Source organism: Oncorhynchus mykiss, chromosome 27 (genome assembly GCF_057628025.1).
Source record: "Oncorhynchus mykiss isolate SJ-2025 chromosome 27, ASM5762802v1, whole genome shotgun sequence".
In the NCBI taxonomy this organism is placed as follows: domain Eukaryota; kingdom Metazoa; phylum Chordata; class Actinopteri; order Salmoniformes; family Salmonidae; genus Oncorhynchus; species Oncorhynchus mykiss.
Genome location: NC_143048.1, coordinates 21,114,880 through 21,138,996, shown reverse-complemented (window position 1 = coordinate 21,138,996; position 24,117 = coordinate 21,114,880). Strand labels below are relative to the sequence as shown.

Sequence of the window (24,117 nt, the reverse complement as noted above, 5' to 3'; positions counted from 1 at the left end):
CTGTATCTAGGTCCGTCCACACACAGCTAATCATTATAGTTAAAAATATATATTTTTATAGATCGCTTTTGGGTGGTTTACAAACTGTCTTAAAGGGCCAACAGCAGATGAAACAATACCAAAGAGTACTCCCTGCCACCAGGGTCTGCTGAGCACAGACTTGAAAGTTGTGAAAATTCTGTGCAACTTCCAGTTTGAGTTTACAGTAGTAAACTGAGGCTGTACCCTCTTTAAGTTACAGTTTTAACAGTGGCCAAGTAGGCTATTTGGTGGCTACAGGGAAAACTCTAGAACAGCGGTCACCAACCTTTTCTGAGTCAAGATCACTTTCTGAGTCAAAATGCAAGCCGAGATCTACCGCTCAGACATGACTTAAAAAATGTAAACCTATGCAACAATAACGAATTAAAAACAGTACTGTAGCAATGAGGTTTTTGTGCAGTAAGCTATAGGCCAAATGCAATATCATCAAATATTGGTTTTGTTTGAATTGCCCTGTTTGAATTGCCCTGCTGTTCAGGCCATTTTTAATTTGAGGTAGGCTATATGATCACACCGGTAATAGATCCATTGTTGGATTACGTGTGAGGCACAGCTGAGTGAGCATACATTTAAATCTTTTTTCTTTATAACTGGGCTGATGGTGCTTGCATCTGATTGTCAGTTGCAGCAGAGGGAAGAGATGAGAATGAGGGTCCCCCTCTCAACATCCCTTCACTCTCCCTTTCCTCCATTGACACTGTCCAAAACGGGACACAATCTTCCAGCTGATGGCGAAACTCGAGTCTCACTGCATTATTTCTGCCTCATGCACAAATTCATGTTGCTACTCCTATGACCAGAGAAAGTGAAATTTTCACTTCCAGTTTCACTTACTTAGCTAGCAAATTCAGCTAGCTAGTTTAGCCTACTGAAACATCCTGCTCAAACAGAGGTAGTACTATGACTTTCCAACACAACACTGTAACTCTTCCAAGTCAAGGTAAGCTTTTGCTATTACTCATTTATTGCCACCGGTGAAGCTGCTTACTGACTGTACACTAAAGTTACTGCCAGATTTTTGCGGGTTTACTAACGTGTACTTTAGCTAATATGGTGACAACGATGTAGGCTGTTTGTAGAGGTTTGGCTTGGAATGTTTTTTTCACCTGTTAAGGTACAGCTGATTTGCTGTGGATTTGGTGTTTATCAGAGTCAGTAGAAAGGCCTCTTTTGTGTCCTAAGTTTTCATAACTGTGACCTTAATTGCCTTAACGACCATTCCACAGGTGCATGTTCATTAATTGTTTATGGTTCATTGAACAAGCATGGGAAACAGTGTTTAAACCCTTCACAATGAAGATCTGTGAAGTTATTTGGATTTTTACAAATTATCTTTGAAAGTCAGGGTCCTGAAAAAGGGACGTTTATTTTATTGATGAGTTTAGTTGGGTTTTTTACAGAAATGCTTGGCGATCGACTAGGAATGCCTTGGAGATCGAACCAGTTGATCGCGATCGACCGGTTGGTGACCACTGCTCTAGAAAGTTGAGTGAAGTTCATTCTTGTGCTTCTCTCCGTGGGCTGATATTTCTTCTGCGCAGCATTCCTGCTTCTATATGGAGTAAATGTGGATAACCAGCTGTATCCTGTAGGCCAGTGGTTCTCTTTCTTGGTCCTGGGGACCCAAAAGGCTGCACATTTTTATTTTTGCTCTAGCACTACCAACCTGATTCAAATCATCAAAGCCTCATGATGAGTTGATAATTTGAATCAGCTGTGTAGTGCAAGGGCAAAAACAAAAATGTGCAGCCCTTCGGGTCCCCAGGACCAGGATTGAGAACTAGTGCTGCAGGCAACACAGTATTTTATGCAGTCCAAGCGAACTATCAATCAAAGGCCATAGGATATCAAGTATGAAACATGACTTTATTTTCAGTGTAAAGGACATTGTGTTCACTAATACATAAATGCCATCTACATGTAGAATACAAACTACATACATCATGATACACAACATCATGCATGCACTTTGATAACATTCATATATTACAACAATTAGTAATATGAATCTAAATGTTTGCATTATATCTTCTGCAATAAACTAGATGTTTTCAGTCATTCAATCAGCATTGTTCTGTTTTTCACTAAATCAAATAGTCTGAGGACATACTGATTTTGTCAATTAAAACCTAAATGTAAATAAACAAATAGCAAATGTCGATAAACAACAGAACAGACCTTACTTCATGTGTTGACAACATATTGCATGCATTCTGTCCATTAGATTCAAAAAAAATAAATAAAAGATTGTTCTGGCACTGTGAACAAAATAAGTATGACCTTATATGGCCAACCTAGTTAGAGTTTATCTATATTGCACCCTTCCCCCAAAATGTCCCCTTCAGTTATGTGGCAAAAAGACCCATAAGGTAAGAATACAATGCATGAAATGCATTTTGGACATAAATCATATTGTATCTAGTTCACATAACATTTCACATGAGAACCCATGCAATACTGTATATCATGGGTTTATTTATTAGCACCTATTGTATATTTGGTTATTTTCTACTAAAGGCTGTTTTCTCTGGATACATAATGGAAACAATTTTGCATAGACAGCAGGCAACATGTAATATTGTTACATCTTTTGAACAGACTGTAGTGAGTGAAATACCACTTAGATCGGACATCATCTTACTGTGTTTCTAAGTAGCTAAATATTTACAACAGGATTATAGGTGAATACTAACTTCATTATGTCTTATTATCAGAGTCCAGTCAATCTATCAACTCATTTCCTCTAGTCTGTCTACATTGCCTAAATAAAGGTTGGATGAAATAAATAGCCTGAGCAAATACTGTCAGTATTCTTACAAACATTGACATTATCACATACATTTACAATCTCAGGCATCAATGACTTCACAATAAAAAAAAACATAATTATAAGGCAGAAGAAGGCACAACTTATCTTTCCTTGTCGGGACTCTCACCATAATAGTGTGTGACTCCCTGGCCATGCTAGTCGTTACCATGCTAGTCTTTAACCGCTCTAACACGCGTTTTATGTGCTTAGGTTCTTCTCAGTGACAGTGGGGAAACTACTATCTACTTATTGATAGCTCTTTGTCCATTAGGGCTCTTATCTGGTCCTTGTTTCCAAAACACTATGGTCTTGAATTCTAATACTCTACTGAAGTCTCCTACATAACCGAGTGTTCGGCCTGTCCTGTTCTGCTTGGTACTCTATCTACCAAGACTGATAGTTCAACTCAGTAGTGTTCCACCAGCTTGTTCCAGCCTTGACGACTCAACTTCTTCAATGGACAGCTGGTCAAGACAGTTCTGTGCTATGTGCCAGTCCTCCACGGTGAGGCAACAGACATACCAGCTCACTGTTTGCCAGACTGTGCCACCTTGCCTGGTCGGAGCCAATCTCTCCAGGGGGACTGGGGCTTCTCTTGCCCAGCTTCAGAAGTCCAGGAGGCAGGGGAGGAGGAGGGCCGGTGGGGCCTGGTGGAGGAAGCTATGCTGGGTCTCCTCCAGAAGGACATGGAGTTGGAGGCAGGTTTCCTTTGGACCTGCTCCGACTGCTGCTGGGTCCTCAGCTGCTGGTTGATGATGGTCTGAATGTCGTCCTGAAGAAAATAAATAAAAACATTACACCTCTGTTGATAATGAGCCTCATTAGACTTCACATACATTTTAAATGCAAGAGATTGTAGGAAAATTGTAGGAACGTTTCAAATCATCTCTATTGAACTGGTCAGTTACAGTGAATGTTGCCATGTCTTCATATGACCAATAGAGGGAGGTAGTCACCCAGCAGATGGCCTCGCACTAGCACCATGACTCAGCAGTAGACTAGAGTAGCAGAAAGATTCTTCTAGCCTTGGCCACCTGTCAATCTGTTCAGATCCCTTCAGTCCAAACTTAGGGGGCTGTTTAAAGGTTACCGTGTCCCTAACCCCAGTGGGGACACTACAGCTAAAGAGCAGTCTCTATGTAATACTAGAATTCTGACTCTGTGACCAAGGATTACGGTACATTTTCACTATTGGAGGTGCCCTAAAGACAATAGGCTTAATTAAACCAATGTTAATATTTACTCAGAGCTTATGAAAGTGCCCTAATCTGTTACTGGAGTGTGAAAGAGGGGCAGAGGAAGGGAGAGAAATAGAGATAGATAAAGTGAGACACAGAGACAGAAAGAGAGCAAAAGACAGACAGAGAGAGAAGGGGGATGATAGAAACAGAGACAGACAAAGAGACCGTGGAGACCCACCTGCCAAGCCTCTAGTTCCTGAGACAGCTCCAGCTTGCGTTGGATAGCCTCCAGCAGCTGGTTGTTCAGACACATCATGTCTTTCTTACTCCTCACCAGCTCCGCCTCCATCAGGTTCTTCCTGACATGATGAAACAGGGGGTCAAACACATGTTAAGTCACAGTGACATGATCATAGATTCATAGCAAACCAATGTGGAAAGCCCATGGCAATCTTCCAACGACAACTCAGCACAGGAATATATGTTACATTTACAGTACATATAAAATGGCAAGAACTATATATAAATGAAAACTGTCACTTTATGAATGCTAAATGCTGTTTGAAAATAACATTGAAGGAAATTACAAAGAGTGAAAATTATTAAACGATAAAGGCAGAAAATAACTAAATGATAAAGGCAAAACCACTTACTTAGCTATGGCCTCATCTCTGTCTCTGATGGCCTGTTGGGCCACCTCTTCTTCATCCTGTCTGTTTCCGAGCCTCAGCCTCAGCTCAGCATTCTCTTCCTGCAGCTGTGAGATCTAAAAGAGGGGAGAGGTCAGAGAGGAAATAGTGAACTGAAACCCTGGTCTGAGTCCAATACTAGCAACGCCAATGTATTGGGTTCAACTTCTGCTGTATCAAGAACTCATAACCAACATGACCACAAGGTAGAGCACAAACCCCACACTAAGATGAGCCAACGTAACCACGACTGAAGCTGAGTATTCTGTTTCTGTGGTGCTTAGTTATGTACACTGTCAAATTAGGTTAAAATTACATTAGAGGGCATTGTTTCTAGCCTGGGGTGTTCTATTGACCTGCTACTCTATGAGTGAACACACAGGATCGGTGGGTGTTGTGTTATAAAACAGTAGCTCATGGTATTTACTGGAAATTCAAAGCTGTAACCTGACTATCACTGTACTGAAAAACCACTCTCACTCTCTCTCCAGCCCAGCAACACAGAAACTCCTTTTATTGTGTCTAAATCTAAATCTCCATGGAACGCAGGCCTGACTGACACCTGATCTCTGTGTTAATGTCTGTCTCCTAGGGGATGAATCCAGCCTTTGTTGTCAGGGCCGGCAATTCATGTGGGAACCCGGACACAGTACTGAGGACTCAGGTAACTGAACAATGAGGTCTCTTACAGTCAGCTCAGCCCAGCACACAAGGTGCAAGGTGATTTAGTATTATCTATGTATCAGTGTTGACCTTGCTCCTTTACCTGTTGTCCATCTAATATTCAGGTCGGTTCTCCAGTAGACGATGTTCATTTTCATGTTCTGTTAGTGCTTCTCGTTTCATCCTTTGGTTAAATTCCAGTTTTGTCTGATAGCATCATGATATCACCAGTCAAGTTTCCCCTTTTCTCTCTATGACCAGTGTAGGCACTAAAACTAGGGGAGAGACTGCATTGTTTTGACAGGCACTTTCCCGGGAAGGTGGGTTTCCCAGTGGGAATAATAGACTGTGCCTGCTGTGATCTATGAAGCATTCAACATTACCAACCTGTCCTCTCCCAGATCCCCGCCACAGGCTCCTAACAACAACGCCTCAACAGAGATCCAAACCAAAAACCACAGCACTGACATAACTCCAAAGTCATCTGTCGTTACACAAAAGCACCTTACAGGTAAGGTAGACTGTTTTTTCTTTCTTTCTCCCAACAGAGCATACAGTATATTATCTATGGGGGAATTGAATACAGGCTTTGGATTTAGGCCAGAAAGTCTATTCCTTTGCTGTGTTTTTTTGTTCTTCATTATTACTTTAGTGCCTTGTTGCATACAGGATGCATTTTTTTGTTGTTGAATATTTGTATTCTGTACATTTGTATTCTTCTTTTCACGCTGTCATTTAGGTCATTATTGTGGAGTCACTACAATGTTGTTGATCCATCCATATGGATAATTTTGTGTAGATCGACAACAAAAAAAATCACAATTAAATCTATTTCAATACCACTTTGTCATGCAGCAAAATGTGAAACAATCCAAGGGGGGTAATACGTATAATACCTACTGCAGCTAGACTCTCATCATAAGGCTTCCCTGAAACGCTAACAAATTCCCCCCCCTTAGTAAGGTCCTTCAAAATCTCACGGTTTTCCTTTACCGTAGCATTGTGCATGGTGACTTGTTGTTTTTGCTGCTCATTTAACGGCATATCGATTCGTGTGTCCCCCAATTCTTTGAGGGTGATCCCCCCCCCCAATAAATGCACTGTAATTTAAGCTTTTAAATTGTAAAGTTCTCTCTGCCTCATGCAAAAATGTATGGATTTGAATGGATGGGGATGGTAGGCACAGATCGACAAGCGCTTGTAACGCAGTTTTAGCACATTTTGGGATTTTAAGCATGAAAACCTTTTGACAACAGCTTTATTTATTTATTTGATTTAAAAAATCTACCTTGCCTACCCTGTCTGCACATCACTGGCCTATTGTTAGAGTTAGTTAGCTTTCCCTGGTTGGTGGCTTGGTTTCCCGGATGACTCCTCACCTGAGGGATATGGGTGTGGTTGGCCAGTGCCTGAGCCACACCATGTAACTGGAGCAGCATGGCCTGTAGGTCTCCTTCCTCCTGACCTATAAACTCTGATCTCTCTGGAGTCTTCACTACCTGGATCAGGGGTCGCAGCAGCTCCAGGATAGACAGAACCTCCTGGGTCATCTATTGGAGAGAGAGAGCAGAAAGAACAGAGAAAGAGAGAGAGATGAGATTAAATCAAATTGTATTGGATAGTGTTTATAACAAAAACATTTGAACACAGGTAAACCTAAATTCAGCCACATATAACAAGCAGTAGCACTGTGGTAAAAAACTCATTGGAAAGACACTAACACTAATAACACTATGGTGTGTTAGGTCAATGAGTTCTGTATTATTTTAACACTACAGTGTGTGAATGTGTAGCTCAGCCTACATTATGACTACTCGTTTCCTCAGGTTTCAAAAGTGTCAAACTCATTACTGAGGAAGAAAGACAAAATAACAATAAAAGTGGGTTAACGTTATTAAAAAGTTGGTGATCCCATTTTCTTGAACTTGACACTTCCTAGGCCTAGATGACATCAGAGGAAGGAACTTTGTAGAGTGCTGTGTTCGTTATTTATAGCTCTCAATGATTGAGTTTTATACCTCATCTCACTACCTTAAGTCTTCCCTAGAGCTTTTAAGAGTCAAAGATCACTGTTTTTTTCTTTGAGACTTCCATAGGTATAACCACTTTAACACAAAACCTGACTGAATGTGTGTGCTCTCTGACATTTAGAGGTAGAAAGATCCATCTAGCTTAGGTGATTCAACCAAGCAGGAAATGTAGGCTAGCGAATGACTCATGGGTGCACTAAAAGATCACAGTTTCCAGGTATGGAAGAAAACAAAGCAAAATAATGACAGAATCAGACAGTCAAAATTTATGTCTCTTTATTTCTCACCTTTTATGCTTGGTTTCAAGCATTCATTATCACTATGTTTTCTACAAATTGTAGGAGCTGTAATGCATTCACACCTCAGTAGCTAATGGCAAAGCTCTCGCAAATAATGTTCCCCTTGTTGTTTCTTTCTCTTTGAAGTCAGGACACACAAGTTAAGAAGTGTTCCTTTACAGAGGTACCATCACCAATAACATACCTAGAACGTTCTTTTGCTATGTATCATTCTTCCATTACAGTGTCATGGGAATATTTGAGCTCCATGTTTAACATATTTGGAGTTTCTGTAATACACATCATTGCCAGTGTTCAATTTCTGACACTCAAGGTGTCAGACTTGATGCTGAATGTTATGGATTATTCTCATATCTGTAGATAGTGATTGACGCCAGACTGGAGGGCAGAGGAAAAACGGATTATTCACGGTTTTATTGTATTAATGACATTCTATGGACACTATGTGATTCTGTAGAAGCTGACAAAGTCACTGCCTTTTTGCTTTAACTTCCTACAAGGCTAATGTTTACAGAACATTTGGTGCTGTGTGATTAGGATATAAAAGGGCCTGTCTCCAAGAGGCCAGTTATTTTCTCTGCTTCTGTGCTGGGTGGTGTCTCCCTGTTGCAACTTGTAATAAACCAGAAAAGACTGCTCTCCTTTTTGTTCACCTGGAAATGTCTATTACATACAGGCAGTGGACTTTGATTGCATGGTTGTGTATCTCTCTGTATCTTTCTAACACCTCATACTTTATATAATCTTAGAAAAAAAGGGTTCTATATGGAACCTAAAAGTGTTCTACCTGATATACAGTACCAGTCAAAAGTGTGGACACACCTATTCAAGGGGTTTTCTTTATTTTTACCATGTTCTACATTGTAGAATAATAGTGAAGACATCAAAACTATGAAATAATACATATGGAATCACGTAGTAACCAACAACAAAAAAGTGTTAAACAAATCAAATATATATAATATGAGATTCTTCAAAGTAGTCACCCTTTGCCTTGATGACAGCTTTGCACACTCTTGGCATTCTCTCAACCAGCTTCATGTGGAATGCTTTTCCAACTGTCTTGAAGGAGTTCCCACATATGCTGAGCACTTGTTGGCTGCTTTTCCTTCACTCTGCAGTCCAACTCATCCCAAACCATCTCAATTGGGTTAAGGTCGGGTGATTGGGGAGGCAAGGTCATCTGATGCAGCTCTCAATAACTCTCCTTCTTGGTCAAATAGCCCTTACACAGCCTGGGGGAAAAAAAATGATAGTCCCACTAAGTACAAACCAGATGGGATGGTGTATCGCTGCAGAATGCTGTGGTAGCCATGCTGGTTAAGTGTGCCTTGAATTTTAAATAAATCACTGACAGTGTTACCAGCAAAGCACCCCCACACCTCCTCCATGCGTCATGGTGGGAAGCACACATACGGAGATCATCCGTTCACCTACTCTGCGTCTCAAAGACACAGCGGTTGGAACCAAAAATCTCAAATTTGGACTCATCAGACCAAAGGACAGATTTCCACTGGTCTAATGTCCATTACTCAGGTGTTTTGCCCCAAGCAAGTTTTTTCTTCTTATTGGTGTCCTTTAGTGGTTTATTTGCAGCAATTCGACCATGAAGGCCTGATTCACACAGTCTCCTCTGAACAGTTGATGTTGAGATGTGTCTGTTACTTGAACTGTAAAGCCTTTATTTGGGCTGCAATCTGAGGTGCAGTTAACTTTAATGAACGTATCCTCTACAGCAGAGGTAATTCTTTGGTCTTCCTTTCCTGTGGCAGTCCTCATGAGAGCCAGTTTCATTTCATCATAGTGCATGATGGTTTTTGCCATAATATGGACTTGGACTTTTACCAAATAGGGCTATCTTCTGTATATCACCTTTACCATGTCACAACACAACTGATTGGCTCAAACGCATTAAGAAGGAAAGAAATTCCACAAATGTACTTTTAACAAGGCACACCTGTTAATTGAAATGCATTTCAGGTGACTACCTCATGAAGCTGGTTGAAAGAATACCAAGAGAGTGCAAAGCTGTCACCAAGGCAAATGGTGGCTACTTTGAAGAATCTCAAATATAAAATATATTTTGATTTGTTTAACACTTTTTTTGTTACTTCATGATGCCATATGTGTTATTTAATAGTTTATGTCTTCACCATTATTCTACAATGTAGAAAAATAGTAAAAAAAAAAAAAAAACTGGAATGAGTAGGTGTGTTCAAACTTTTGACTGGTACTGTATGTACTAAGACTATGTGATGTACCAAGGGTATTAACCCAGGATATGTGCGCTAACCTTTTGTCTCTTATTTCTGAAGAACTCTTTTAGGTTCTAGATAGCACCTTTTTTTCTAAGAGTATAAAGATAGAGATCATAACAATCTTGGCCACTAACTCTGACCATGATGTATGTACCAACAGTATTAACCCAGGATAAGTGTGCTAACCCTTGCCTTTGTCCTGGGTTCCCTGTCTCTTATGTCCCATGTCTTCTAATTTATATAGTGTTACCTGTTCTCTGTCATGGCCCAGGCCCATGGTGTCTAGACTGGTCTCCAGCTCAGACAGTAGGGATGTGTTTCCATGGTTACTCCTGTCCTGCAGGTAGACCTCCTCCTGCAGCTCCTCCACCTGGACCTGAAGCTGCTGGGAACGCCCCCTCGCCGCCGCAGCCTCCTGCCATGCCTCCGCCAGCTACACACAGAGAGAGGGGCACACACACACAAAAACATAGAGATAAACACACACAAAGAGAGATACATAAGGTCTGGACAACGTCATCTAAAATCAACCACATTATGCAAACATATTGAGATTCAGACCCCATCAGTTTGACTATTGAAAAGCAGATGTAGCTCTAGAGACACACAAGTATACATAACATGCCAATGTCATCCATAAATCACATATTACACAATATGTGCACTATATCAACATACAGTGCTATTGGAAAAGCTATGTAAAAAATGTAAACTGCCATTCAACCACTGTGAAATCCTAACATGCCAGATTCCAGCCTGGTGCAGAAACTCCACTACGGCACGTGTGGAATCCAGCCTTACAAGTTGAAATGACATGTGACAATGGGAGGGATGAGTCTATTTTAAAGCAAAACCTTCCATAGATCAGGGGTTCCCAAACTTTTTATTCTGCACGCATGCACCACATCTCTTTCTATGGGCAAAAGCACTGTTCATGACACAAACTGTTCACACCCCTCTGGTCAGTGGAGAGAATTTTGCAGGTTTAAAATGTATTTTGTCATGGGGTGCAAAGAAAATGTTGCAGTTTTAAAGCAAATTTTCTTGCAATTCTATACATTTTTATATCTGTTATGCGTATTCATGTGATATTTGAGTGACAACAAAATACAGCAATATCTATGGGCTAAAAAAGCGAGTGGAAATTACGCTGCTATTAAACCCCAATTACCACAGTGTATCCCAGGGTCACTTAGGCAACTTTGCGCTATTGACGTGATATTAATGAGTAAACAAGGAGAAAGATAACAAAACTAAAAATTGTGTATGTTTACCTGTTGGCTCTGCTGCTGGTTGTGTTGGTCCTGTAGAGCTAAGCGTGTGTGTAGGGAGGCCAGTCTGTCGCGTAGGTCTGCGTTCTCCTGACACACACTCTCCAGCTGCTCCTCTAGAGCCTGCTCCTTCTGGGACAGACGCACCACCTGGACACACACAAGGGGTGAGATAAAGTAAGTGTGTGTGTGTGTGTGTGTGTGTGTGTGTGTGTGTGTGTGTGTGTGTGTGTGTGTGTGTGTGTGTTTAACAATCCTTATGGGTATCAGTCCTTACAAGGTTAGTAAAACATGTTGCCAGTCGCCAAGAGGAGAAACGCTATTTTAGGTTTACGGATTAGGCTTAAAGGGTAGGTTTACAAATAGGATTAGAATTAAGGTTAGGGTTAGGTATTGTTTTAGGGTTTGTGGTTAAGGTTAGGCTTAGGGTTAAGGTTAGGTTAAGAGTTCAAGTTAGGGTTAAGGGGTTAAAGAAAATAGGATTTTGGATGGGAATAGATTATTTGGTCCCCACAAGGATAGCAATACAAAACTGTGTGTGTGTGCATAGCCTACCTGCTCCCTCATGGCACTAAGCATCTCCTCCTCCTGTGGTCTGTTGTGTTGGCCTTTCTGTTGAAGCTCCTGTTTCAGGGTCTGCAGCTCACTGGTCATCGCCCTCTCCACCTCCATTGCCTAGACCGCAACACAGACAGACACCAAGAACAGGAGAGAGGTATTAGATGTACATACAGAGAAACAGGGCAGACAAGAGAAAAGGGCACCAGGTTCAGGAGACGAAAAAAATCTGAGACTAAGTTACTAGATATTAGATCCAGAGATAAATATCTAAAATAGGTATATAGGTAAATAGGTATAGATATATGAGGAAGTGTAATATAAAATCATAGATATTAAATAAGTGAATCTGTATTATTGGTTGCTGTGAGCTATGCTGTAAATGGAAAACTAAGATCACATACTACAGTCAGAGGAATGGTTCTTGCCTCCAGCACATGTGCTTATGTTTTCGTCATAACAAAACAACTCAAAACTTCTCTCCGTGGGACAGTTGTTCCATTAACTACAAGATGGCACAGTAAGCAATTATTGACATATGCCTAAACTCTTAGGGGGAAAAAGTGTTATCTAGAACCTAAACGGGTTACGGTTAGAGTCTTTTGCTGTCCCCATAGGATAACCCTTTGAAGAAACCTTTTTGGTTCCAGGTAGAACCCATTGCACAGAGGGTTCTACAGGAATCCAAAAGAGCTCTACCTGAAACCAAAAAATGGTTTGCCTATTGGAACAGCCGAAGAACCCTTTCGGGTCCCTTTTTTCTAAGAGTTTACCGAAACTTTTGAGGAAAGTTTTTTCCCTTACTAAAAAGGTTATATGCCATAGGTTCCAATGTAGAACTCATTGGAACAAAACAAAAACATTTCCAAATACAAAAGTGAGAGAGACAGGAATGTATTGGCACTGTGCCAGTTCTTTGGCCCCCTAACCCCTACCACACACACACCCCTGGCCCCCCTGACTCAGCAGTATGGCAGGCCCATGTCAGCTCCCATCACACACACAGACGCACACACAATACAGGATGAAAGGGCCACAGCAGATGGAGCAACTGGGGATTCTTGGTCTTGGCAGTGACATCCCCATGCCACGTTAGGCACAGAACATTGGGGATGTTACTGGGGGGGGGGGGGGGGGGGGGGGGGGGGGGTTGGTGCATGGAGGCTGGGGTAGTTGAATGACCATTGACAGACAGAAACAAAAACAGAGGGCATGTAGCCACACACTGTAGGGGGAGTGGCAAGGATGCACGTTTGCATCAATCTACCCCAGAGTCCCGTCCATGGCTTATCTTGGCCAGACTATGGAAAATGGAGTGAGCGTTCCATTAGGAATCCACAGAGAGACACTCCACTTGTTAGGGACACAAAATCAAATAAAACAACCCCCCCCAGCTCCAAGACTACATTGTGATGCACATAGCAGCTGACCTCTACCGCAGTAGTAGAACCCAAGGGTCTTCTCAGAGTGGTGGGACAAAGTATAGCATTCCCTTGGGGTGGGAGGGGTCATAGATAGCAGTAGCACAAACATCATATGATGAACCCTCTCCAATGATGGATCTTCCTAGCGCTTCCCTCTCTAAGCGGTGTGACGCTGTCTGAGTCAAAGGTCAAACAAGGGTGTCTAATTCTACATAAACATAAAATCAGGAGTGAGGGATATAACAGGTGTCATCACCATGGAAATCATCATGTTGGTTGGTGTCTAAATCTAAAGTTGAAAACCTTAGCTAAACCCTTAGTGGTTGAATATATTTTTCACCTGTAGAATGGCATGATTCATCACACCAGTGATCAAAATAAATATTTTTCACTTCCTTGTTTGAGACATGTGCACTGGTTTATTTCCTTATGTTGGAAAAATAAATGACTTCCTTGAAGGCCTTTTCCTGTAACTTAGATTGGACAATAATGTCATTTCTGAAAAGGTACTACCAAACAGAGAGATAGGCTACACATTTAATCAACCAAGAGTTGTTCTCAATTCCAGCTTATGAAACTGTAAACGTTCTCCCTTTAGAGTAACACATCCCTTCACTAAAAATATGTCTACATCATGTTATTTCAATGCAAGTGTTTGACTTGAGCTTTCACAGAAAATATGTATGAATTACACTAGAACTAACAGAAGTGAATGCTAGACTCTGGGTGAAGCATTGTTCACAGAGGAATAATGATTAGGCATTCTATGGAACAGTGAGGCCAAGATCCATCAATACTTTTCTATCATCTGCATGTTCAAGTTGAAAACTGCTGATGGGATAGAGAATCAAACAATAACAATTACACTGCCAGAGAGTCATAGATTGTCAAAATACTACTCTCACACTCAACTATTTGAATAACATTCATAGATACAGCAAAACCTGATAACGAACCAGTCACTGACTGGCGAAGATCAACATAGTTTTCACACTTCCTTCACAACCAAGGTGAACAACAACAGTAAGCATTTCTAGTGGTCTTTAGAAATACACTACATGTCCAAAAGTATGTGGACACCTGCTTGTCTTACTTCTCATTCCAAAATTGGGCATTAATATGGAGTTGGTCCACCCTCCACTCTTCTGGGAAGGCTTTGCACTAGATGTTGGAACATTGCTGCAGGGACTTGCTTCCATTCAGCCACAAGAGCATTAGTGAGGTAGGGCACTGATGTTGGGCGATTAGGCCTGACGCGCAATCGGTGTTCCAATTAATCTCAACGGTGTTCAATGGAGTTGAGGTCAGGGCTCTGTGCAGGCCAGTCAAGTTCTTCTACACCGATCTCGACAAACCATTTCTGTACGGACCTCGCTTTGTACGGACCTCGCTTTATGGGGCATTGTCATGCTGAAACAGGAAAGGGCCTTCCCTGAACTATTCTCACAAAGTTGGAAGCACAGAATCGTCTAGAATGTCATTGTATGCTGTAGCCTTAAAATATTCCTTCGCTGGAACTAAGGGGCCTAGCCCGAACCATGAAAAACAACCCCAGACCATTATTCCTTCTCCACCAAACTTTACAGTTGGCATTATGCATTGGGGCAGGTAGCATTCTCCTGGCATCTGCCAAACCCAGATTCAATTTGATGAACTGACTTGTTGGAAAGGTAGGCACCCTATGACGGTGCCATGTTGAAAGTCACTGAGCTCTTCAGTAAGGACATTCTGTTTCCAATGTTTGTCTATGGATATTGCATGGCTGTGTGCTCAATTTTATACACCTGTCAGAAACGGGTGTGGATGAAATAGCCGAAACCACTCATTTGAAGGCGTGTCTACATACTTTTGTATATATAGTGTATGTATTAGCTGAAATGGATATCCGTTTTCCTGGCTGTGTGACCATAGGTCAAGGTTATATATTGGAGTGCTCACACTCCTAGGCTGACTGTCTGGTAACCTCTCTCCCCCAGAATACGGTCATGCTCTGGCTAAGCTCACACACTAGAGTTAGGGCCATCAGACCCTAGTACTATAGAACCACTTCTACCAAACATACAGTCCCACCCAGACACTGCTGTACACAGACTCTATTGATATCTCTTTTTAGGTTCACTGATTGCATCGTTATATACACCCCCCCCCCCCCTCTCTCACACACACACTCACCATGCCAGGCAGTGCTGCACACCTGGAGAGAGGGGTACCACCACCGTTCACTACCGCGTCCGGTAAGAAGATGTCAGCGAGAAACACTCTTTAAACCTTTCCTCTCCGCAAGAACAGCGTTTGTACTACTCTCTAGCTGTTCTTTTACGTTTACATTTCCAGAGAACTCAGTCACCCACGGTGGAAGCCAGCCAGCAGAAAGAACCCACTTCTCTCCACTTCCTCCTCCTCCAGAACTCAGATTGAGAGATAGCTCCTGTAAATAGACCTTTTCCTGCCCGTTTTGGGGGACTGTGAGTGATAAATAGAAGAGATTTCCTCTACACAGGGTGGAGTGACAATTATGGTTCCTCTATCTGAACTGAAGACTACTGAGGAGTCAAAAGGAGGTTGTTCTTTTTTCCATTGCCTTATGTCTGTGCACTGGACTGGAGTTAGATATTCAACTTCCATGCTTACTACAGCCAGGTGGTTAGTCATGTGTTTCATTAACTGTAAGTTTACGTCACGATCATAACATTCGGCAATACAAAACAACACCCTTGTGGTAAGTTTGTAGAGCACTAGTCTAGCGGCCCACTCAAGGTTGCTAGCCTAGTACACAAGAGACTGTTAATTTAGCCAATAAGCTCAACTGTACCTACAAAACTGATAAGAGACTGTAAAATACCTTATTAATCGCAATGGCAAGCTTCCAGTCTTAGGTACAGCATTTATAGGGATAACCCAGGACCTCACCAGTACAAACAGGTGTCATAGTGTTAATATTAAGTATCATTGTGGATATAGTTCTAATAAAGTAAACATGAGTCACATTGAAGCATGGACATGACTGCATACTGAGTACAGGACATTGACAGCTGTGGTTTTCCCATCACGTGGTCTAGGGGTTTTCTACATGTCATAGCCACATGGCTCAGTATATAATTAACTCACCCACTTATTCCAGCGATGATTGATACAATTCAAAGACCAATTCCAGATATGAGCCTTTTTCAACCTTCCACTGATGTCTCCCTGCTTTGAAGACTTATTGAGTCTCAAAACAAATTATTTCAGTTCCTACTCCATATTCTTCTTTACAAAATGTTGGCGTCCATTCCTATAGCCCCCCAGCTGGATGTTTTGCCTTTAGGCAAAGTACCTTAATGACTTATTAATGTAATAACAACCTGACCTGAACTGATCCTGAACTGCTGAGGTGGGTTTTCTCTTAATCTATGGTTAATCTAGATTTTTATCTACATATTAATGCTTATATGTACTGTCTGTGTATTACTTACTAGCTACTATTATTATGTATTACCTAATATCTGTGGCCTTGCTTTATACAGCGTTGGTCTTTGTACATTACATTTATTTTCAGTAGGTAGATTGGGTAACACCCCACCTTATCTGATGTTGGCTCTAACCCCAGGCATAGCTTGAGTGGTTAGGTTACAATGGCTATATTTTCTTTACTTATGCCTTAATAGAGAAATATTTTAATGTGTCACTTTATATGGTCAAAAAAAAAAAAAAAAGGGTTTTATGTACGTCATTCCTAAAAAGGCTAGCGTCAAAACATTAGCCTTCCTTGCAGGGCTTATTGCTAGTGAATTAAATAAGTTTTGTTTTCTTCCATTTGGTGCTTAATGAACATGGCCCAGGTGTGAAGGGGTGGTATGTACTCACTGTGCTGAGCTGTTCTCTGAGGCACTGGGTGTGTTCTGCGTGTTCCTCCTGGGCCCTGGTCTTGTCCCTGTCTGCGTTGGTCAGGGCCTGGGTCAGCCTGTCCACCTGGCCACTCAGATCCCTCACGTCTTTCTCCAGGTCCACAACCTGGCTCACCCACCCAGACTGGCACCCCTCCAGCTTCACCTGCAGATCGTGCCTGCCCTGCTCCAGCTCCTGTGGGCAAAACATAACAGATGGGCACAATTAATGCGTGCCAATGGGGGTCTCTTTGGTCTGTGATTAGGAGACTGGTACCATTGCTCGATCATTTTAATCCATGAAATGAATAAATTAGAAAATCTAAGAGTATTTGTGCAGTAGCTGTTACTGTGTACTTATTGAAGCAAGGTGATGCATACTTGGTATTTCACCAGTCTAGTACACCCCTGCTATCTTTTTATTGTATCTATAAACTCTTTAGAGCACATAGCATCAAAGTCCAGACATGGTAGATTAGACTATGACATAACCACAGGCCTGTATTATACTTCATGTAAGGTAATAGAAACTATCATTATTTCATAATAGTACACCAATAAAACAGCTTGGCAACTGGCTTATATCAATATCCATGTTCTTGCGCCTCCGAGGCCTAGACAGCCCTACATTAAATCTATCCAGCCACACAGACAACAGTAAAATGGTCTCTGAAACATCTGTCTCCTAATGTGGATCCATCCCTGGCTGCTACAGACACTTATTGGATCTACATGTAGAAGAGCTACAGCCATCTCTGGGAAGCTTATTCAATTCCATACAGCGTAGCAGTAAGAGAAACAGTGTAAATCTGAGAGACTGGGTGGTAACCGCAACTACATTACTTCATGATGGCCAGTTAATTTCAATGCTGAACTGGGGAAATATTCCTGAAGACGAGAGTAATGGTCTAACATACTTATATGGCTCTTCTTTTTGTGGCCAATATTCGACACTGAGCAAGCCAGGGATACTTATAGACTGTATCTGGAGAGGATTCACATACCCGACTGGGCATATTATGCTTAATGTTTTTTTGCTACATATTCAGACCTTGTGAGAGTGAAAGGGATACGAACTGCAGATGCTGCATGTGCCATCCCTCAGAGCTTAAAGATAAACACCCTCACACATTGGTGATTTTAGCATGTAAATCTTGGTGGGGCAAACTCCCTCCAAATGTTTTTAGATGCATGCCAGCAAAGCCACTACACAGCACTAAGCAATGCATTAACTGGACTACATCGGTGACAAACAGTGCCCACAAACTGTTAGGGCCTACATAAAGCTGCCCCAACAGCAGTCCTAATACATTACCACTGTTACACCTGGCTATCAGCAGAGCCTTGTCTGGCAGAGAAAAAGTTCATTCAGCCTCATCCACCGCCTTCTAAAAAACATAGCTGATATGGCTGACTTGCTTAAACAAACGTGGGTTCTACTGACAATTGAGATTTACAAACTATGACATAAAGGGACGACAGCTTCATTAAATAGTACCGGGCAAAACATCAGTCTCAACGTCAACAGTGAAGAGGCGACTCCGGGATGCTGGCCTTCTAGGCAGAGTTGCAAAGAAAAAGCCATATCTCAGACTGGCCAATAAAAAGAAAAGATTAAGATAGGCAAAAGAACACAGAGGAAATCTGCTTAGAAGGCTAGCATCCCAGAGTCATCTCTTCACTGTTGATGTTGAGACTGGTGTTTTGCGGGTACCATTTAATGAAGCTGCCAGTTGAGGACTTGTGAGGCGTCTGTTTCTCAAACTAGACACTCTAATGTACTTGTCCTCTTGCTCAGTTGTGCACCGGGGCCTCCCACTCCTCTTTCTATTCTGGTTAGAGCCAGTTTGCACTGTTCTGTGAAGGGAGTAGTACACAGCGTTGTACGAGATCTTCAGTTTCTTGCCAATTTCTCGCATGGAATAGCCTTCATTTCTCAGAACAAGAATAGACTGACAAGTTTCAGAAGAAAGTTCTTTGTTTCTGGCCATTTTGAGCCTGTAATCAAACCCACAAATGCTGATGCCCCAGATACTCAACTAGTTAAAAAGAGGCCAGTTTTATTGCTTCTTTAATCAGATCAACAGTTTTCAGCTGTGCTAACATAATTGGGGTTTCTAATGATCAATTAGCCTTTTAAAAGGATAAACTTGGATTAGCTAACACGATGTGCCATTGGAACACAGGAGTGATGGTTGCTGATAATGGGCCTCTGTATGCCTATGTAGATATTCCATATTCGAGCTACAATAGTCTTTTACAAAATTAACAATGTCTACTCTGTATTTCTGATCAATTTGATGTTATTTTATTGGACAAAAAAATTGTTTTTCTTTCAAAAACAAGGACATTTCTAAGTGACCCCAAACTTGAATGGTAGTGTATGTACAGACAAGATTAAATCAAGAAAAGTCTGATGGGTGACAATATTAGCCTATCACTTGTGAATTATATATTATTGCTTGTGAATGATGCCCAGCATAAGAGACAATGCCTTTATCAAATCACAGTCGTACACCTCATGTAGCCAATTCCATAGGCCTATATGATTCAATTAGGTTTGTATCACAACTAAAGTGGCCAAATAACTTCTGAAAATTAAGCACATTAATTCACTTTACAAGGGGTGTAGATCTAACTGGCATACATAAGCAGCGTGTGAGTTTCAAGTTTGTTGAAGATAATTTTCACCATAAAATGCACCTTTATAATAAAAGCATTAGATGCATAATCACATTTGCGGTCACTTTGATAATGGTGTTTTCTGATAATGGAACATTCGCGCTTATAGCCTACTACCATGCACACATTGCTGTGCTTATAATGTGAAGAAATAGCCTAATAGTTTAACAACATTTTAAGCTAAACGTTATGATCTGTTGCGTCAGTCACGTTGCGTAAAAAACATTTTTTTGATGCTACTTGTTGTACAACAGTCCCAGACTATGTTTGGAAAATGTATTTCTTGCACAGAATAGGTCAACCTTTGTACTATGGTGATAGTAGATTGACATAGGCTAGTGCTTTTGCTGTTCGTTAGGCCTACTCATCTTGTTGGCTGACGAAAAGTAAATGTGGACAGTTCTTCCAATATCTTCAATATGCACCTCAGAATTGGATAAGGACATGCACCTTTACTTGTAGCCTGTGAGAAAGAACCGATCACGTGACATATTTTCTATTCTGTACAGGCTTCCTTCTGTTCACTCTGTCAATTAGGTTGGTATTGTGGAGTAATTACAATGTTGATCCTCAGTTTTCTCCTATCAGAGCCATTAAACTCTGTAACTGTTTTAAAGTCACCATTGGCCTTATGGTAAAATCCCTGAGCGGTTTTCTTCCTCTCCAACAACTGAGTTAGGAAGGAGGCCTGTATCTTTGTAGTGACTGGGTATATTGATACACCATCCAAAGTGTAATTAACAACTTCACCATGCTCAAAGGGATATTCAATGTCTGCTTTTTTTCCCCCATTACCCATATACCAATAGGTGCCCTTCTTTGCGAGTCATTGGAAACCTCCCTGGCCTTTGTGATAGAATTTGTGTTTGAAATTCACTGCTCGACTGAGGGACATTACAGATAATTGTATGTGTGGGATACAGAGATGAGGTAGTCATTCAAAAATCATAAAACACTATTACTTAAACACTATTATTGCACACATAATGAGTCCCTACAATTCATTATGTGACTTGTTAAGCACATTTTTACTCCTTAACTTAAAGTATTTAGGCTTGCCATAACAAAGATATTGAATAGTTATTGCCTCATTATAGTTACATTTCAGCTTTTCATTAAATGTGTAAATAATTCCACTTTGGTATTATGAGGTATTGTGTATAGGCCAGTGACCAAATTATCAATTTAAGCCATTATAAATTCAGGCGCTAATGCAACAAAATGTGGAAAAAGTCAAGGGTGTGAATATTTTCTGAAGGCACTGTATATACTTTCCTCTCATGGTGGGTGCCATTTACTGAATATATCTCTGTGCTGTTCTAATGAGATGTCCATATTAATTGGCAAACCTGTGAGGGAAAGGGAGGGGAGCGGGTTCGTGGAACTCAGGCTTATCACAAAAACACAAAAGAGCTTTTCAGAGAGCAGAGAAAGAGTGCATTGTGTGTAATAAAATTGGTCTTTGTTTTCCGAGGAAGCTCAGACTCAGTACATTCTTATGACATCTCATTTGAAGAGGGAAGAGCTAGCCTCCTTAGATCCTGATCATATGGTGGTAGCCAACTAAGAATACTAGATCCATCCATCCACCTATGATATCTTAGTGAATATTATCAAAGGTGAACCTGAAGTATGGTATTTTGGGTTAAATTGTGCTGCTTTATAATGTACTATTTATACAGTATATTCTATTATAAAAGACTTGCATGATGTAAAGACTTGTTTGTTGTTATTTCCCTTGTTTGATATGCCAACACCTAGCAAATAAAATAAAATAGTATTGGTCATGCACACGTTTTGCCGATGTAATTGCAGGTGCAGCTAAATGCACCGTATATCAATGGCTGTTAACATAGTCAAAACATTGGTTGATACTGTGACTTGCTCTGTCTGGAATGATTATCAGCATGCCAGAGTAAAATCCAGTATCCTACTTAACTATAATGTTATAATTCTCTCAGTTATTAAGTTAATTGTCACACATTTTCTGATGCTTAGTCAGCACAGAAATGTAAAGAAAATTAGAAAAGCCTACCCTAAATAAATAACAATTATAAACTCTTTCGAAAGAATCTTGAACAATATTTTACAAATTGACTCATTGCGTAGGCCTACTTCTCAAGATCCAAATTGGATGCGCTTGTGAATCATGTTATAATTTATATGAAGATAGGAACAAGCGCGCATTTGACACATTCACAAACTTCATCATAATCGTACAACACAATAGGTTTCTTTGGACTCTTCTCTCTTACCTCAAGTTTGTCTGCATACTGTTCATGAAGTTTGTCGCTCTGATCCTTCAACTGACGATTTTCCAAAAGCAATGTATTTCCCAGCTGGGCCGCCAAAATGACGTCTTTCTCCTTTTGTTTCAAAGCAGCTAAAAGTTCATTGGGGTCTTGATAATCAGATATTTCTAACGCATCATAATCAAAATAAAAATCATCCTCCAATTCCACTTCCATCTTCTTCGGTTTGAAACTCCATTTACCAACTCGATCCATACCTCCTGATTTTATGGAAATAGCCTAATAATACTATTTGATATTTATTGTGGCATATTTGTAATTCAGTTTCATTTCAATAACTATTTAGCGGTTGCCTAAGCCCCTGTGTATGCTTTACCACAGCCTATGTGCGAATGAACCTGTAGTTTGACAAGCCGGTCTCTCCAGTATGATGCGAGTGAAAGTAGGCTGGTCCCCAGGGAATCCATAGCATCTTAAACCTGCGCGTCCAAATCGTACACATTATATTAGGAAATCTGTCGTTATGAACACATATGAATATGGTGGTCTCAGTTTTTGAATAGTACTTTTAAGATAAATTGGGCTGAACATTTCTTAAAGATTCCAACTTCAATTTGGAAATTCATCCCTTATTATATCTTCTCCTGTTTTGGTTGCTTTAATTTGATGTTACTTTGTAACTGTAAAATTGATAAGATTCCTACAAAATAATCTGCTTTTCATGGACAAGTATTCTTAGCGTGGTTGTTAATATATAACAGGTGGGTAAACTTTTTGGCTTGAGGGCCACATCAGGATTTTCAAAGGGACGCATTTTTTGGGGGACCAATTGTTTGTTAAAATCAATTTGCAGGGCCTCTCGTGTGGCGCATCAGTCTAAGGCACTGCATTGCTTGAGGCGTCACTACAGACCCAGGATCGATCCCAGTCCGTGTCACAGCTGGCCGTGATTGGGAGACCCATGAGGCGCCGCACAATTGGCCCAGCGTTGTCCGGGTTAGGAGAAATGGCGCCAGGGCAGAAGGCAGACGTTTTACGTGCCCCCAAACTATTGTGTTTTTTTTTGTTTGTTTATCTGCGTTGTTTGTAACTTATTTTTTTACATAATGTTGCCGCGACCGTCTCTTATGACCGAAAATAACTTCTAGACATCAGCACTGAGATTACTCACCACGGACTAGCAGAATCCTTTTTCTTCTTTCACAACTCTGACGAGCCTAAGACGGAGGATATACGACTCCCTCCGGAACAGGCCCCGACGCCAGTGATCGAAGTGAAGAGGCGGCGGAGAAAGAGAGGCCGGAGGGCGGGCTGTCTTCTGAGGAGTAGGCAGCGATTGAATAAACCTCCACTCCCCCCAATTCTGCTCGCAAACATGCAATATTTGGACAATAAAATGGCAGAGTTATTGGGAAGATTAAACTACCAACGAGACATTAAAAACTGTAACATCTTATGCGTCACAGAGTCGTGGCTGAACGACGACAATATTTTCATACAGCTGGTGGTCTATGTATTTTTGTAAACAACAGCTGGTGCACGATATCTAAGAAGTCTCAAGCCATTGCTCGCCTGAGGTAGAGTTTCTCATGATAAGCTGCAGACCACATTACCTACCAAGAGAGTTCTCATATATATTCTTTGTAGCTGTTTACATACCACCACAATCAGAGGCTGGCACCAAGATACAGTGGGGCAATATAATTTGCAAATAAATTCAGAAAAAATCCTACAATGTGATTTTCTGGATTGTTTTTCTTCTCATTTTGTCTGTCATAGTTGAAGTGTACCTATGATGAAAATTACAGGCCTCTCTCATCTTTTTAAGTGGGAGAACTTGCACAATTGGTGGCTGACTAAATACTTTTTTACCCCACTGTAGCATTGAATGAGCTGTATTCCGCCATAAGCAAACAAGAAAACGACCACACAGAGGCAGCTGGGAACTTTAATGCAGGGAAACTTACATCTGTTTTACCTAATTTCTATCAACATGTTAAATGTGCAAACAGAGGAAAATAACTCTGGACCACCTATACTCCACACACAGAGATGCATACAAAGCTCTCCCTCGCCCTCCATTTGGCAAATCT

The 24,117-nt window shown here is 41.0% G+C and overlaps 1 protein-coding gene across 2 annotated transcripts; it reads right to left on the bottom strand.

The window, feature by feature from the left end:
- Nucleotides 1-1,889: 1,889 nt before the first annotated feature.
- Nucleotides 1,890-22,470, bottom strand: si:ch211-235m3.5 (BICD family-like cargo adapter 1). 2 transcript variants are annotated; one of them, XM_021587918.3, is made up of 9 exons: nt 22,028-22,470; nt 17,071-17,286; nt 11,798-11,917; nt 11,246-11,392; nt 10,222-10,404; nt 6,764-6,934; nt 4,686-4,798; nt 4,271-4,391; nt 1,890-3,623 (listed from the first exon to the last, which is right to left on the bottom strand). In XM_021587918.3, exons 1-9 carry the CDS (start codon nt 22,277-22,279, stop codon nt 3,378-3,380), a joined length of 1,569 nt encoding a protein of 522 aa, XP_021443593.3. In that variant the 5' UTR covers nt 22,280-22,470; the 3' UTR covers nt 1,890-3,377. The 2 variants fall into 2 exon arrangements, with proteins under 2 accessions (XP_021443593.3, XP_021443594.3); XM_021587919.3 differs by lacking the exons at nt 17,071-17,286; nt 22,028-22,470 and adding an exon at nt 15,397-15,974.
- Nucleotides 22,471-24,117: the final 1,647 nt, after the last annotated feature.

Excerpts from the sequence above, each read along its gene's own strand:
- si:ch211-235m3.5 (XM_021587918.3), bottom strand. The coding sequence starts at position 22,279 with ATGGATCGAGTTGGTAAATGGAGTTTCAAACCGAAGAAGATGGAAGTG. Across the intron at positions 11,393-11,797 it reads TTAGTGCCATGAGGGAGCAG|GTGGTGCGTCTGTCCCAGAA; the intron begins GTAGGCTATGCA and ends GTGTGTGTCCAG. Across the intron at positions 4,392-4,685 it reads AGAGATGAGGCCATAGCTAA|GAAGAACCTGATGGAGGCGG; the intron begins GTAAGTGGTTTT and ends TCATCATGTCAG.